Source organism: Nicotiana sylvestris, chromosome 5, assembly GCF_000393655.2.
Source record: "Nicotiana sylvestris chromosome 5, ASM39365v2, whole genome shotgun sequence".
Classification (NCBI taxonomy): Eukaryota; Viridiplantae; Streptophyta; class Magnoliopsida; order Solanales; family Solanaceae; genus Nicotiana; species Nicotiana sylvestris.
Window position 1 is genome coordinate 1,197,552 of NC_091061.1, and position 18,091 is coordinate 1,215,642.

The 18,091-nt window shown below is 38.1% G+C and overlaps 1 protein-coding gene across 2 annotated transcripts; it reads left to right on the forward strand.

The window, feature by feature from the left end:
- Nucleotides 1-9,301: 9,301 nt before the first annotated feature.
- Nucleotides 9,302-16,548, forward strand: LOC104227310 (cyclic nucleotide-gated ion channel 1-like). Of its 2 annotated transcripts, none has more exons than XM_009779543.2 (9): nucleotides 9,302-9,460; nucleotides 9,930-10,080; nucleotides 10,602-11,181; nucleotides 11,426-11,638; nucleotides 12,103-12,398; nucleotides 12,695-12,806; nucleotides 13,611-13,847; nucleotides 14,697-15,091; nucleotides 15,980-16,548. In XM_009779543.2, the coding sequence occupies exons 2-9, from the start codon at nucleotides 10,049-10,051 to the stop codon at nucleotides 16,281-16,283; spliced, it is 2,169 nt and encodes a 722-aa protein (XP_009777845.1). In that variant the 5' UTR covers nucleotides 9,302-9,460; nucleotides 9,930-10,048; the 3' UTR covers nucleotides 16,284-16,548. The 2 variants fall into 2 exon arrangements, with proteins under 2 accessions (XP_009777845.1, XP_009777839.1); XM_009779537.2 differs by having other exon boundaries at nucleotides 9,302-9,421.
- Nucleotides 16,549-18,091: the final 1,543 nt, after the last annotated feature.

The following is an 18,091-nucleotide window of genomic DNA, read 5'->3' on the forward strand; positions in this document are numbered from 1 at the left end:
TGTCGGCAAAGGAATTTCTAAAGACATCTCTATACTTCCCTTTGATCTCGTGAAGTAAGTGTGAATACTCCCTCTCGACTTAGCGATGGGCAACTGGACACTTCCTTTCGACCTCGTGAAGTATGAATGTGAGGCCAAACCTCCACCAAACCAAACCACCTTTTCTAAAAACCTGGAACTTAGCCGCAAACAAACAGTTAGTTCGAAACAAATAACAGACAGGTAACCTCACGTTGGGATGTGATGCACCTATACAGTTAAGTGAATTTCTACATGTTTGCAACTATGACATGTGTCATTCCGGCTTCTCTTTAGGCTTCCCTTTATCTATTAGACACATTTTTTTTATTATTATTATTTTCATTATTTGTAATTAAAATGTGACCGGATCCGATGAGGATTGCCTACGTATCACGATGCCGCGTGAATCAGATCATTACGTAGTTTAAAACCAACAAGTGTAAAAGAAGCACACATTTTTTATTACTGAAACAATCTATTACAAACTAACATTTTTTGAAAAAAAGGGAAAATAACAAAACTTGAAATAAGTACAGACTCGACAACTACTGATACATCCCGATGCGAAAAGACGGACAGAAGATGCTAAGATACAGACTCGACCTATAAATACATTAAGGTTTCAAGAATTGACGCTCGCGGGGCATCGTTCGGCCTCGCCGCGGTCTTAGGTGTGAGGTCCTTTTCAAGTTGTTCTAGCTCATGCATGGTCTGCTTGACATAAATCATCACTGCCGAGAGAACGGTAATGCTGGTCATGTTTTCACATCGTAGACACCTTCTGATGATGGCATGGGCAATGGTCTTAATCTTATCCCTGGTTTTCCTCTTTTCCTTGAGTAGGTTCTTTATTTGATCATTACGGGCTGTCATAATCTGAGAATCCTGGAGATATTGATTTCGCCACTGCTGAATTTCTACTTCCATTTGGGCTAGGAGCTTGTGGTGTGGCAATGTCTATTTTCAGCTTCAAGGGTTGGGGTTTGCTCAACCGCTCTGTCCTCGAGAGTGACCACCTTTTCCTTCAGATTGGCAATGGTTTGCTCGTGATCCCTTTTCAACTGCTGCAGGTACCGGTTACGCTTTTCTGTCCTTCTTACCCAGTGTGCTTCGAGTCCTGCTATGGTATTTTCAAGATTTTCTGACTCACTGGGCCCTGAGCATCTCGTTTTCCTGGGTCAACCTGTTATTTTCTCCCAGATCAGTAGCAACTTGCACGTTGTGCTCATATTTTAGACCTTCAACTTGTCGCTTCAATTTGCTGATTTCGGCACGATAGCCTCTTTCTTTTGCTAACCAACCCCACTGCTTTTGTGACGACTCGGTAAAATTCAGGATGTGGGGTCTTTTAGCCGGCCTTTCATGTTCAAGTTCTCTTCTGTAACACGCAAGGTAACCTGACGCCATTTCACCTTTGGCCCGATCCTGCACACAAGTATCCGCTTTCAAATATTGACATTCATTCCAGATCTGGCGGACTTTTGCTTCAGGAAATTGTCCGTTAGGGCTAATCTCAATTGTTTAAGCACTAAGATCTTCCTTGTGTGGCACTATCTGGCATCTCCCGAGTTGTATCAAGACTCGGCAGGGCGCGTAAGGTTGAATTCTCTTAAGTCCCATCAGTAGAAAGTGAGTTCTAGCTGCTGGCATATACATAACCTCATCAACAGGCAACCATCCCAGTGTCCACTGTATTTGGCTGGCAGTGAGAGTCTGAAAGAATGAAGTCCATGCCATAACTCCTTTGGGCAGACTGACCTCCTTGGTTCTCGTGTAAAACTCTTCTATGCAAGTTTCTTCGAGGAACCATGGCTCAAAAGCTCGGAACGATGGCAGAGATGTTCAGTCATCCATATTTATAGCAGCAAGTTACACCATTCGAAGAAATTCCCCAGCTTTGCAGGCTGTGAAAGCTCGAAAGATATCAGATACCACCATAGGCGCGAGAGTACTTTCATTCTGAGTGAGCAAAGTACTGACGACCCTGGATATTTTCAGATCAATATTTCCGTCTTTCCTCGGAAATACCAGAAGGCCCAAAAATGTTATCATGAAAGCCACCCGTCTGTGCTCATCCCACTTCTGACGACTACCTTTGCTGCATAACTTGTTAACCGGATTATTGAATCCTCCTACATGAACATACCTGTCGTATATGAAGCATGGATTACAAAAACCGGTGGCCAAATCTGGGTTATGGACCGTCCTGGGTATCTTTAGTGAGTCTAGAAATCGATGCACCGTGACGGCTCTTGGGGCAATCAGGTATTTTTGCCTCAATGGAAGTTCAGCATTTTCGATGTACCCAGCTATTTCCTCCAGAGTCGGGGTGAGTTCAAAATCGGAGAAGTGGAAAACATTGTGCGCTGGGTCCCAGTAGGTGACCAAAGCTCTTATGATATCTCCCCGAGGCTGGATTTCCAATAAACCCGTGAGACCTTTCAAATATTTTTTGACCTCATCTTGCCCTTCAACACCTAGATCATTCCACCATAGTCGTAACTTGACAGGGATTTTAGTCATTATCGAAAAGCGTTCATTTCGCATTGTGCTCATCCTGCACATTTATTAAGGTGACTTAAGCAAAAATGATTTGATTCAAAAATGTTTTGACTATATTTTAGAAAAAAAAATCCGATTTCGACCACGGCCTTTCAGCACTTCGGGGATGAAGATTTTAAGGTTGTGAGGGTCAACCGATGAAAAACTCTAAAAGATGATCGAAAGTGGCCGTTTATGCAAAATCAGCCTTCCGCCGTCCCTTTCGGGAACATTTGGCTATTTTTGACAAAAACAATCACTTGATTTATTTACGACTCTTTTTTAGTAATGACCCGACATGGGGAACACGGCCTCACAGAGCCTCGGGGACGAGGATCCTAAGGCCGTTGGGCAATTTGACCGGAAAAAATAAAAAATGACCAACAATGGCCGTTTGTGCAAAGTCATCCTTCCGGCGTCCCTTTCGGGAACATTCGACTATCCTTGACAAAATGGCATCACCCGACTCATTTATGACGAAATTAAAATTCTAACATTTTGGCTATTTTTGAAAAAGGGGCGGTTGGACCCGATGAGGGTTGCCTACGTATCTCGCACCCTGCGAGAATCAAACCGGCGTAGTTCGGGCCGATCAGGAACATAGAAATAAACTAAACCCTTTTTTTTAAATACAATCTTTTAAGGAAAAGGAGAAAATACTTTTTCTGGATTTTTATATATATATTTTTTATTATGTTTGGAAAAGAGATGAAGACTAAAGAAATATTTTTTCTTTAAATTTAAAACTCTTTTTTTTTGAAATTTCGAAAAAACTTTTAAGGAAGTATTTGGACTATTAGTCTGAATTTAATGAAAGAGGTACTTACAAAAGAAAAAATATTTTTTTTTGAATTTTGAATTTCCCCCCTTTTTTTTAAACAAATACTTTTTTTTTTGTTTTAGGATTTAATTTTTTTTTATTATATATGTTTTTTTTAATAAATCAAACTAAAAGACAAATTTTGTTTTCATTTTCTTTTTAAGAAAATTTCAGCAAGGTTTTGACACTACTTGAACATTGGTTTTATTTTTCCAAAATAAGTAATTACCTCCCTACGCTGCTATTTTCTTTTCCTTTCTTTTTTAATTTTTTTTAGAAACCGGTCAGCATGCAGAACTGAAGCAAATAAATGCGCAAAACAAACAGGATGCAGCAGGATGGTCTTTTCATTTCGGGTTGTCTGTCCTAGACGGACCCAACCCCTGTGTTGAGTTTCCTATGTCGAATGCAACATGATGCAAATAAGCGTTCCTACTAGGGATCCGGCATGAGGTTTTGTTATACTAAGTTCATCCAGGGTATATGTTCTAGACTGTGTACCCGAGCGGACAAACTCGAGTCGAGGAGGGGGCTACGTACCGGGGACCCGCGAGATCGTCCGGCTTTGTAACTTGTCCGGCCTCTTTCTTATTTCAGGTATTGACACTAATAGAATAAGGAGTCTCGACCAGCGAGCTTCTCCCTGGAGGTAAGAAGAGAAAGGTTTCGGTACAGTTTATATACAGTTCAGATAATATCAAAGCGGTAAAAGACAACATTTAGCATGTTATGCCAAAACATGTAATAAAGATCAGATAATAAAGCCAAATATAACAATTATCCTAAGCTCGAATTCTTGAACCCTGAACCAGAGGTTCTGGGTTCTTGTCCCCAGTGGAGTCGCCAAAGCTGTCACACCTCCTTTTTGCGCGCCTACCCCGAAGGATAAATGCGTGAGGGAGTTTTTCCATTTTAAGTGACAATATTCGAAATGAGATTATTTATTTAATTCAGAGTCGCCACTTGGGAAAGGTTTGGATTTTGGTGTCCCAAGTCACCGGTTTATCTTGAATCCCAATTCGAGGAAAATATTCGACTTTCCAAATGAAGTCTGCGAACCAGAAATTCTAAGTAAGGAATTCTGTTGACCCGAGGGAAGGTGTTAGGCACCCCCGAATCCCGTGGTTCTAGCACGGTCGCTTAAATTGTTATAATGGCTAAATATCTGATTTTAATACATGTTATAACTTGTGCTTTTATCAACTTTAAACCGCTTTTATTATTATTATTTTTTAATAGAATTGCAACGTCGTGAAAATGCATCTCAAACCACGTCGCAATCAATGCACCCGTGGTTGTTAATACATTCCGACTTCGTTGAGATTCGGATTTGGGTCACATAGATGCGCACCCGAATTTAAGAATGTAAATTAATTAAAATCGCGCCTAAGAGTCTAACGCGTTGTTATCCTCGAGGAAGACAGTGAAATTCACTAAACGGCCCATCCCAAATTCTAAGTATTTATTATGACCAAATATTGAAGGCCCCGCAATTTGCATTTTTTATTTGGCGAGACTCGTCTCATTATCAAAAAGGATGACCTATAGTGGCTATGATTTCTTTTTTTTTTCGTTCGTCTCTATAATGAAAGAAAAAGAGTTCTAACTTATTTACATGCTCACGAGTTATTATAGTTGAGTTTCGAAAGTGAGTCATTAAATCTGAAAACGATACAATAAGAGCAATTTGTTAACAATTATGGGCCCAGGTCCGATGTATAAGGGGTAAAACTGGACCTGTGCTATCCTCATTTAGATGTTGGGCTTAGCTAAATGACTCTACACATGTTCGAACTTTAAGAATCCGAAATGAAAGTGATGCCTAATGAAACCCATTTTTACGAATTCAGATGAACAAGTTGTTAACATGAAATAGTTTGAACTGTTGAGTAATCGCCTAAGGCCTGATACGTATTTGGAACATGTTGTTTAATCGACTAAATTGAACTAGCAGAATGTTACAACTACACTGTCAGTCCATTTAAACAAAAAGCCTACGGGGAAGTAGTTTACGTCTTAAACTGCTATAGGATAAAGCCCATGTTATACATAAATAACAACCAACTGATTCTAGTTCATGCAACTATCTAACATATATACAAATGAGATTCAATATGTAAACAGAGTTTACATAGGCAATGCATAGAATGTTTTAAATACAGACAATAAAAAAGAAAGAAAAGACTACATTAAAATATAGCTTCAAATCTTTCCCATTTCTCGCATTTATGCTTCGAATAGCTTACAAGATGTACCAGTGTGTTCAGTTTGTGTACCTGGTATTTGGAAGAGCAAAGAAAGGAGATGAAGATCAGTGGAAGCAGCAGTAGATGTTCAGCAAATAACAATAGCCAACAACAACAGTAACAACAAGGCAGAATAAACCCCAGTGAACAAACCAGAAATAACTCAATGAAACAGTACCCAATATCCAAACAACAGACTCAGGAGGCTTAGTTGAGATCCGGAAATACCAATGTTAATCACAGGCAGAAATAGGTGAATCCGAAACAACAATGGAACAACAGTTTCTGATTTTCGGACACTCAAAGAAAGAAACCTAAGTTTCAATAGAACAATAGCAGGTTAATGCTGATTTCAAACAGAAAAAGTGAAGAAAAGCAGAATTTTCAGCTTCAATGTAGCAACATAGATTTTCTTTTGTTTATTGTCTACCCAGGATTGAAGTCCAGAAATGAGCTCTCTTTACTAGTTCCAAAAAAATCCTCCTTTAGGTTCTAACTCCTTTTTGGTTCTCCCCCTCCTTCTGCCTATCAGTGACTCTGTATATATCTCCAAAAGATCCCTCATTCCAGCTCTTAAGAGCACTAAAATCAGAAAAATATCCTCCCCCTCCCCCTTCTTTTGCCCACTATTGTATGTTTTTGTTCCCCACTACACATGTCCTATCCTGTTTTTAATTCAAAGATTATGAGCGACATTTATTTAATCACTCCCCAACAAAACCTCCCCCATACCAATATCTTTGGTTCCTAACTTTATTTGAACAAATGCATTAGATTAATGGTATATTGGTACTTCCTGACAGTCCACTCAAGTTAACCTTCTTTTTCCAAGTTTTGAAATCCCCAACTTACCCCTGAAACCCTTGAGATTCACTGTCCTAAACCAAACCCCTTAAGTGTTGGATACAAACTTTGATCAACGACCTACTCAAACCTACTCATTCACTAAACTGAACCCAACTAGTTACAACATCTACAATCAATTCAAATCAGCTAGTAATTCAAAAATACTAAATCAGATGGAATTTAGAATGAAACCTAAGAGTTCAGGGCAACATATATTGAACTAGCTATAAATGGGGAAACAATCATATTCAAACTCAGCAAGACAAGATGGACTGAGAGCAACTTGACCAGCACATGCCCTAAACAGATTTGGAGTACAAAAGTAGGGAACAACCAACAGAGTTTCAAAGGGGGGGGTTGACTAATTCAGGCTGAACAAACGAACCATAAGTTAGGCTCAATGAACTGAAAACGACCACAGGCTCAAATCTGAACTCAAATATTACCCAGGAAAACATGTTAACACAACATTCAGAACACAAACGAAGCATGAGGGGTCACAACCAAGAATGAACTAAACATCAGACTAATTCTCATGCTACTCTATCATTCAAACATATCAGACTAATCGATAACACATTACAGCGTACAACAAATGACAATAAACAGAAAAATGATAATAAAATTGGATACAATAAAAAGGCCTGACGGGGCACAATGGGATCAATCAAACGAGGCTAAATTATAACCATCTAAACAACAATTAAACGTAACACCAAGAATAAGAGAGGAGGAAAGGAGTACCTTAAACAAATACAAGACTAGACGAACCCAGGTTGAACACTTGACTCGACTCTTTTGAGGTCGAATGGACCTTAATTGAGTGTTCTCGACTGAGAACACATCGACTAAGGTCCATTAGACACCCAAATTTCTCCCCTTCGGACTGGTTCCAGCTTTGGTTTTCCAGGGTTCTTGGTTTGATTTTAGGGTTCGAATGGTTCCAACCAGGTTTGAAAGGAAATCAGTGTGTCTTAGGTATAAGAGAGGTTAGGGGATGCCAGGGTGTGAGTTTAGGGTGGATTGGGGTATGTCCGGGCTTTGCTCGAACCTTCAAATGAAGATTCGAGAAGCTCGAAGATGATTCGATGCAAACGGGTACTGGTGTTGGATTGGGGGTGGTTAGATGATCTAAGGGTGTTAATTTGGGGGTCGTCGGGTGAACTAAAGTCTTTGACTGGTTTCGATCTGATATTCGAGACATACTACTGGGATTCGAGGACAATAGAAGGTAGATTCAGAAAGAGGAGGGTGAGGGGGTTCTATGGTGTGAAGATGGGATTGTTTGGACCACCGGAACCACCGTGAGGCGATTTCCGGTGGGCGGTGCATGGTGGTTGAAGGCGGAGGGTTTGTTTGGTCTCCGAGGTTTGGAGACGAAGGTAAAAGGGAGGGGTTCGGTTTAGGGGGCATGGGGGCAAGGTGTTAAGGTTATATACGGGGTACGGAAGGGTGTGTCTTAATCCTGGCCGTTGGATCAAATCCGTCCAACGGCCTGGATCAGATCATTTAAGTCACGACATCGTTTGGTTTAAGCGTTGGGAATGGGTCAATCCAGGTACCAGTGGGTCGGGTATCTGGGGAAAGCCTGGAGCCGTTAGATGAAGTGAGATGAACGGCTCCGATCAAATACATCTAAACGACGTCGCTTGGAAAACCCAAGTCGTGGACTGGGTCAGTGTAACGAATTGGGCCTGATTTTCAAACGGATTTTTTGGCCCAAATCCGGTATTTTCCTCCCCTTTCATTCTTTTAATTTAAACAAAAATTCCTAATTAAATTAAAACCAAAATTAAACTACCCAAATATTAATTAACATTCAACAATAATTAACACACAAATTAGAACGTAAAAATAAAAATCACAGGATGACGACAATTAGAATAAAAATGCATATTTTGTGATTTCCCCCTTAAAAACCAAAATTATGGTTTAATTGATTCCTACATGCACAATTAAATTCTAAGTATGCATGCGACCTATATTTTTGTATTTTTAAATAACTAAAAATAAGGTAAACATTTACGGAAAAAAGATAATTACCAAAATGTCACGCAAATTCTCAAAATTGTACACAGATGACATTTTATTTTATTTTGATTTTTCTTTTGGAGTAATTTCTGCGAAACAAAAATCACGTGCTCACAGACACCATGTCCTTAATATTTACACAGCCCTCATGAAGAAAGGGTAAAAACATCTTTTCGTATTAATTTTAATATAGTAGTGGCTACTTTTACTCAGCATTAAAAATACTGGATAAAAACTAAATACCATATTAAAAAGTGGTTATCCCACGCTATTTTTACTATTTAATGTGAAGGCAAATTTGATCAGTTCATGAAGTTTAAGGACAAATTTGGACCTTTTCTCTAATTTTAATCCAGGTGATTTGATATAGCCTCTTTCAACTCCTATTGTACCACGAGGGCGGGGAGAAGGGGAGGACCACAAGGGTCTATTATACGCAGTCATATCTTGCATTTCTCGGAGAAGGGAAGGACCACAAGGGTCATACCTTGCATTTCTAAAATTTCTAAAAGAATTTATTTCTACGACTCGAACTCGTAACCTCTTGGTCACATGGCAACAACTTTACCAATTACGCCAAGGCTCCCTTGGATTCGTAAATCATATTTTTTAAATTTCAATTAAAGAAACATAGAAAATAAATATATATATCTAATAATGAGAATAGTTGATCTATAGTTTTCATGGCACCTACCAACCATGCATGCAGGGAAATTTCTTTAAAAAAAGTACGTAATAAATACTTTTGTCGTAGCTCTTTGTTGACTTATGACTATTCTCTCCTCCCAAGTCTTCCTATACTTATTTTTGTGTTCTTATGGAAAAAGGACCAAGTCTTCCTTTCATTAACATGGCAATCTCCAGGAACTTTCTCAAACAAAGAAAACACACCCTTATGTATACTTGTTCTAAAATGGTAACTTTAATTTTCTCTTCATTCTCTCTTTTCTCAAGTGTAAGTTTCTCTTTTAGTTCCAGTTTCCTAATTAGGCTGCAACTTTAGCAGTTGGACTATGCTAAAACTATGGTTGTTTATTTAATTTAATCTGTCTGTTTGATATATTTATCTAGTTTTGGTTTTACTTCTTTAATATCAGTTCTGAAATCACAAGTTCATGTTGCATGAAACACGACGGCTTCTTGATTTTATCGTAGAAAAGATTGAATTGTAAATTTGATGAGTTTGACTTTTACAGTACTGAACTTACTATGTAAAATTTTAGTGGATTTTCACATAGGTATATAGATATATCTATGCTTCGTATTGAAATTACTAGGTTCAGATGAAGTCGCCGCTGATTACAGCTTCAAATTTTGACTATTGACTTTCACATTCAAGTCTCATTTGAACTTTTTTCTTTCTTTTTATGTCATGAATTATTTGGTTTTGTTGTTAATGTAAGCTAGTTCTTATTATCTTGCAGTAAAGAATGAGCTTTATGCTAGGAGACTAGAGAGAAAGGAAGGAAGGAAGCTCTTGTTGACCATTTTGTTAGAACAAAGAAGCTGAAATTCTGAGCATCATATTAGGCCTAAAGCTGAAATGATGAATCTAACGCAAGATAAATATGTAAGGTTAGTTCAATCAGCCTCCTATACCAAGTAATGTGCAATAATTTTATGTTAGACTTTTTCTTTTTTGGCTTGTTAATAAATTATGAAGGAGAGTCTTGGCGCAACGGCAAGACTAATCGCCCTGTGACTAATAGGTCACATGTTTGGGCAGAGCAACCCGGTGCACAAGGCATCTCGCGTTCACGCAGGGTCCGGGGAAGGGTTGCACCCTTGGGGTCTGATGTAGACAGTCTACCCTAATGCAAGCATTAGTGGCTGCTTCCACTGTTCGAACTCGTGACCTATAGGTCACACGGAGACAACTTTATCGTTGCTCCAAGGCTCCCGTTCAAATAGGTAACATGTTTAAATAGTAGAAATAGCCTTATACAGATATGCAATGAAACCAGTCTAATCCTTTTAAAGAGTTGTGTATAGCCAGAGCTTAGTGCGCCGAACTGTCATTTTTAGATGTAAATGTTACATTTCCCAATGGCTCTCCCAATATTTCATTAATATTTTTCCTGCTTTAAATTTTATAGGTTTGAGGACTGGAAGTCAGAACAGTCATCCTTCAACTCTGAGCATCAAAATTCTCCAAATAAGAAGCCATTTCATATCAGAAAACCATCATTTAGTTTGTTGATGAGTAACATTAGAAGAAGATTTGAGAGTGGTTCTGAAAGAATTAGTAGTTGGAGAAAATCAATACGCGTCCATCCTCTAACCGATAACCCAACAAAAGATCAATCTATCTCGTCAAAGAAACAAATTCTTGATCCTCAGGGTCAATTTGTTCAGCAATGGAACAAAATATTTGTATTGATTTGTACAATTGCAGTGTCATTGGATCCACTATTCTTCTACATACCTGTCATTGATAACAAAAACAAGTGCCTTGATTTGGACACGACGTTAAAGATCACTGCTTGCGTTCTACGTTCGATCACTGATCTTTTCTATATCTTTCATATTATCTTGCAATTTCGTACTGGCTTTATCGCTCCTTCTTCTCGAGTATTTGGAAGGGGTGAGTTGATTCAAGATTCCTCTGCTATAGCCAAGAGATATTTGAAATCTTATTTCATTGTTGATGTTTTAGCAGTCCTTCCACTTCCACAGGTTTGTGTCCTCAAAATCTTGTATTCTTAACGTTCTCTTAATATCATATTGGTAAAGTTACTGCCATGCGAACAGGAGGTCACGAGTTCGAGCCGTGGAAACAGCCTCTTGCAGAAATGCAGGATAAGGTTGCATATAGTAGACCCTTGTGGTCTGGCTCTTCCTCGGATCCCGTGCATAGAAGGAGCTTAGTGCACCGGGCTGCTGCCTTAATATTAACAAGTTAACCTTATTTTTGTTGCAGATTGTGATATTGATTATCAGTCCAAGTGTGAATAGCCCGATTTCTCTGGCGACGAAAGAAATATTGAAGATTGTCATTTTTGTCCAATATGTTCCAAGAATTTTTAGAATTTATCCATTGTATAAAGAAGTAACAAGAACTGCAGGCTTATTTACAGAAACAGCATGGGGTGGAGCTGCTTTCAACCTTTTCCTCTACATGTTAGCCAGTAATGTAAGTTACTTTTCAACCAAACAATTAATCAACATCACATAAACGATAGTTAGTTACATGTAACTATACGTAATAAGTGGAATTAATAACCTCGAGCAACCTAATACAGTCAAACATCTCTATAACAGTTTTGTTGTTTCGATAAGTTTTGCCTGCTATAGTGAAATGTTGTTATAGACGACATACTCTATAACACAACATAATAATCTGTTCCGAGAAAAACTTGGCTTTTATAGTGAATGGTTGTTATATAGGGCTGCTTTTATAAAAAGGGCTAACTGTACAACACGTTAAGTTACACCGATAGTATAAATATTAGCTACATTGTCAACGTATATAAGTTATATTTCATCAGAACGCGAATGTGATATGGTTCTGAAAGATGAACTGGATATGGACAGTTGAAATAAGATTTCATTCTTGAACAAAAGTTCGTTTTAATAGGTGCAATTCTGTTATCTCAGGTAGTCGGAGCCTTCTGGTATTTGATCTCAGTAGAACGCCAAGATACATGTTGGCGCGACGCATGTAAGAAGATTGACTCATGTTCTTCAGACTACTTATACTGTGGAGGAAACAGAAACGGAAACGCTTTGCTTCTAAATTCTTCTTGCCCTCTCCTGAAATCAGAAGATATAAAAGATCCAAATGACTTTGATTTTGGTATATTTCTTGATGCTCTTCAGTTTCGGATAGTAGAAAAGCAAAATTTCTGGTCCAAACTCTTCTATTGCTTTTGGTGGGGGCTGAGAAACTTAAGGTCTGTTTCCTTTACTTATTTCCATATACAGTCAAATCTCTCTATAACAGCCTTGTTTGTTCCGAATATTTTTGGATGTTATAGCGAAGTGCTGTTATAAAGAACATATATCATAATATAACATGAAAATTGATTCCGAAAAAAGCCTGGCTTTTATAGTGAAATGTTGTTATATAGGGATGTTGTTATAGAGAGGTCTTACTGTATATGCATTTGGCCTTAGTTTTGCTTATGCAATTGTTAATGACATTTTGAGTATTCTTGTATTTAAGAAAATGTCTTGTTTTATATTTCAGTTCTCTTGGCCAAAACCTTAAGACAAGCACATTTGTTGGGGAGATTCTCTTTGCTGTATTCATTTCAATTATTGGGCTAATCTTGTTTTCCTTGCTTATTGGCAATATGCAGGTGAGCAACACTTACCCTTTATCAAACAATATTGAACAAGTGAATCTGTTTAGATTGAATTTTTGAATTGCATATGACCATTTATTTTGTTATACATTTTCATTTACAAAAAATCTGCCTTCAACTACTCTTATTTTCAAATTCCCACACCACATGAAATAAGATTTTCAGTGGCGACTTTTTGTGGCGACAAATCTAGCCTCCACTAAATGTTGTAATATATGTCGCTTATCTAAGCAGCGACCTATGAATTTAGTGGCCACAAATATGTGCTTTTGACCTACGAAAAATTATGTAATCACCTTATTAGACGACTTTGTGTCGCATAGAAATGACATCATGTAGCCACTCTAGAGGGTTGTTATTTAGGAATTAGCCAGTATGTCCCGAATTTCAGTTTTTCAGGATATTTTTGTTCTGAATTTCCCTGAAGTTAAGATTTTTAGTTTAAAATTTCGGGACAAAATAAATAGTGGCTAATCTCTAAATAGCATCCCTAAGAATGACTATCTATGCACTTGCCCCTTATGTGGCGACCAAACTAGTCGCCACTAAATGTTGTGATATATGTCGCCTTCCGAAAAAGCGACCTATGAAAAATCTATTTATGTATTCACCTTTTCACTAACAACTTTTTGTGGTGAATAAATTTAGTCGCCACAAAATGTTGTGAAATATGTCACACAGCTTTATTCCCTAGTGCCATTCCTCAAACTAGATAAAACTGAGACCTCTTAAAGATGACAACTTTGACATTTTAGAACTAAGTTCAAGTGATTTATTCGTGTTTGTTGTTTGATACAGAAATATTTGCAATCTATCACAGTTAGAGTAGAAGAGATGAGAGTGAGAAGGCGGGACGCAGAGCAATGGATGTCTCATCGGATGCTTCCTGATAATCTGAGAGGGCGTATTAGACGACATGAACAATACAAATGGCAAGAAACCAGAGGTGTTGAAGAAGATTTACTTATTCATAATCTTCCTAGAGATTTGAGAAGAGATTTAAAGCGCCATCTCTGTTGGTCTTTGGTCAAAAGAGTAAGTAATATAGCTACATTTATAATTTTTCCTGTCCAACTTTACTTGATTTTAATAGCTATTTCTGTTGTTTTTAACAAGAAAATAACATACTATTGGTACATATCATAAGTACCCTTAGAATTTGTAGCCTTAAATATGCCATGACATTTCTATACCCGTAAGAGTGTGTCATTAAGGTAAAATGGAAAGTTTCAAGTTAAAGAGTTCTAAACATAGAAATGTCTTGTCCTTCTTCTGGAACAGACTAAAAAAGAAAATAGTGGCATAAAATGGAACGGTGAGAGTATTAAATCTGAATGAAATCTTATTGAAGCACACTAAGTATTTTCAATCAATCAATCAATCAATTAACTATACATCAAGCTCAAACTAGTAGGGAACCACAACAAGTCTTAAAGGATAGCCCGGTGCACAAGGCATCCCGTGTTTACGCAGGGTCCAGGGAAGGGCTGCACCCCAAGGAGTGTGATGTAGATAGTCTACCCTAATGCAAGCATTAGTGGTTGCTTCCACAACTCGAACCCGTGACCTATAGGTCACACGGAGACAACTTTACCGTTCCTCCAAGGCTCCCCTTCGAGCACAGTAAGTCTTAAAAGGTAGCCTGGTGCACAAGGCATCCCGCGTTCACATAGGGTCCAGGGAAGGGCCACACCCTAAGGGGTGTGATATAGACAGCATACTCTAATGCAAGCATTAGTGGCTGCTTCCACAACTCGAACTCATGACTCATAGTCACCCGTGTTCTAAGGCTCCCCTTCGACCACAACAAGTCTTGTAATATATAAAAACAAAAAGTTTGTTCTTTGTGTTTCCTCTTATTTTTGCATTGATTTGGTAATGCAGGTTCCAATATTCGATAAAATGGATGAACAGTTACTAGATGCAATGTGTGATCGACTTAAACCAGCACTCTACACAGAGAAGAGTTTCATAATCCGAGAAGGCGATCCAGTAGATGAAATGCTCTTTCTAATGAGAGGTACTCTATTAACTATGACAACAAATGGTGGAAGAACTGGTTTTTTCAACTCTGTATCACTAAAAGCTGGTGATTTCTGTGGAGAGGAGCTTCTTACTTGGGCTTTAGACCCTCATACTTCCTCTAGTCTTCCTATTTCAACAAGAACAGTTCAAGCTGAAACTGATATAGAAGCTTTTGCCCTCACTGCTGATGATCTCAAGTTTGTTGCCTCACAGTTTCGACGCCTTCATAGCAAACAGCTTCAACATAGTTTCAGGTATGTTGTTTTAGCCTTGTTCCATTTCATAACATGCTTCAATCCTGCTTTGTTTGCTTAATACAACAACGACAACAACAACAACAAAAACCCAATGTAATCCCACTAGTGAGGTCTGGGGAGGGTAAAATATACGCAAACCTTACCTCTACCCGAAGAAGGTAGAGGGGTTGTTTCCTGAAGACCCTCGGTTCAAAAAAGATAGACAGAAAAAAGTAACAGCAAGCAACAACACCAGCAAATAAACATGCTTCAAAAGCATGATGCATAAGTTACTGGTATAAGTTTTGGTGGTTAATTCATATTTGGTCATCTAACTTTAAGCTTATTGTACCAAAGTCATTAAAATAATTTTTGTAAGAAATAACTCAATTATGCCTATATCTGATGGAAAATTAAGGAAAAAGGCTAGAAAATGCTAAATCTGGATGAAAACACAAGTTGTCACATCAACAACTTACTTACATAACATCCATGTGGTGCCACTTAACAAAATAATAGCTTGTTTTCTGACCAACTAAAAAACAAAAAAATAAAAACCACAATATGCCACATAACGAAAGACATAATATATATTAGGTTGGATCAGAAAAATGAGTTTTTTTTTAACTGGTACTACGTAGATAGTATGTAACATGAGTTGTTGACATGACTATAAGCCTACTTGAGTTTCTCACGACTAAATATAGCATTTCTTTTGGTACACATTTTATCTTCTATAACATATAACAACAGTTGAGCTATTGTTCTATTACAAAAGTTAAATTTTATGACTTTGAAACGCTAAGTTGAAAGTTGAGTGATCACCTGTGAAATTAACCAGACATAAGTTACTGGAGTATAAGTTTTGGAGGAAGCCATTAACACTTGTGTACTTGATTATTTCAGGTTTTACTCACAGCAATGGAGGACATGGGGTGCATGCTTTATACAAGTAGCATGGCGTCGACATTGTAGGAACAAGCTTGAGAAATCTTTAAGAGAGGAAGAAGATAGATTGCAGGCTGCGTTAGCAAAAGAGAGCACAAATGCACCAAGTCTTGGAGCTACCATTTATGCATCAAGATTTGCTGCTAATGCACTACGAGCCTTACGACGCAACCATACAACTGGGGCTAAATTATCTCCAACATTACCTCTACTGCTTCAGAAACCAGCTGAACCAAATTTCAGTGAGGAAAATCATTCATGAGTTGGGGAGCTAATATACTAGAAATGCTGGGAGATGTATCCATGACACGTCAATCGAGTTTTTCTCTTTTCTTTTTTCTTTTTTTCTTTGTAAAGCAACTCCTTGAGTAGTACCTGGTGAAAGGATGCGCGGGAGCTTAGTGCACCAGGCTGCCCTTATAGCTCCTTGAGCAGTACATATGCTATGCACCTTGATTAATTAGGATTCTTGTATATATAAGCATGCATACAATTCTGTTTTGAACTAAGGTTTTTTTGAATTCTTATTAGTTTAGCCACTTAAATTTGAATTCTTAAGTCTACTTGGGCAAATCAACCAAAAGTTACAAACTCAGAATATAGTACTTGGAGCTGAATAAACATGTCAAAAGGTGTCTATTTGTGTGAGTTCTGCTGGACCTGGGGTATCGACGAGACACACTTGTGCCAAGTAGAGGTGTCCATTTGGTTACTGGCATAGTTAAGGTGACGTCTAACTGGATTTTAATGCCAACTTTAAGCTTATCTATCTATGTTTCGCCTTAAATATAAGACAAATCAAAAGAAAATAAGGTCTAAAATGAAACAAAAACATTTATTTAGGAATGACCAGACAAAAAGAAGAGGAACATAAATTAGGTGTTTACACATTGCTGCATCTGTTTAATTCATAGGATACCTATTATAATTGCATAATAGTTAAGAAAAGTAGCGCACCAGCTATAAGTAACGCGATAATTGACCATGAAGTGCTAAAATAAGTCCAGTAGCACTCTGCCATCGATGTTTTAGCTTTGCTGCTAACGTGGTTCTGAATATCTTTTATAACATCAACAAGAGTACTGCCATGAGAGACCACGTCATAAGTAGTAATATCTTGGAACAGTTTGGCTGCATCTTCGTCTGTTCCCAAATGGTTGCAGATTACTCCTTTTTCTCGTAGTTCTTTGACATCCTCTGAACATACTATCAGTGACTTCATAAAATTCACATAAGATGTCACCTCATATCGAGTATTCGTGTTTGGGCTCATCTCATAAGCTATCATGTTTGCATAGATTACCTTGCTATAGATGTTCATATGTTCCGTTGGAAGATCGAGTTTTCCAAACAACTTGTAGGATTTGAATTTGATTCCATGGATATATGCCCTTCTGTTTGAGATCTCTAACTGATCGAAAGGGGTAGATATGACTCTTCGATTCCGTTCTGAAAAAATTAAACCCCAACATGTAAAGTAGAGAAATGGAAATAACTCGTGCTCAAGCTTTAGTAGCTATAGGAATGATAAGAATTATGCAAATACTAGCAAATTCAACAAGCTCAAGTTTTCAAGCAAATTATATCTAACGTATACTGCAAAAAGAGCATCCCAATGCACTAAGCTCCCGCTATGCGCGGGGTCCGGGAAAAGACCGGATCACAAGGGTCTATTTTACGCAGGCTTACCTTATATTTCTGCAAGAGGCGGTTTCCGCGGCTCGAACCAGTGACCTCATGGTCACATGGCAACAACTTTACCAGCTACGCCAAAGCTCCCCTTCTTAACGTATACTCCAAAAAAGGCAGCCCGGTACACTAAGTTTTTGTTATGTGCGGGAACCAGGGAAAGGACGGATCGCAAGAGTCTATTATACGCAGCCTTACTTTGTATTTCTACAAGAGGCTATTTCCGTGACTCGAACCAATGACCTCTTGGTCACATGGCAGCAACTTTACCAGTTACGTCGAGATTCCTCTTCTTAACGTATACTCCAACTACTAGTAATTGCCAAAGAATTGAAATCTAACAAGTTCAACTTTTCAAGCTTTAGTTCTATTTGAATTATA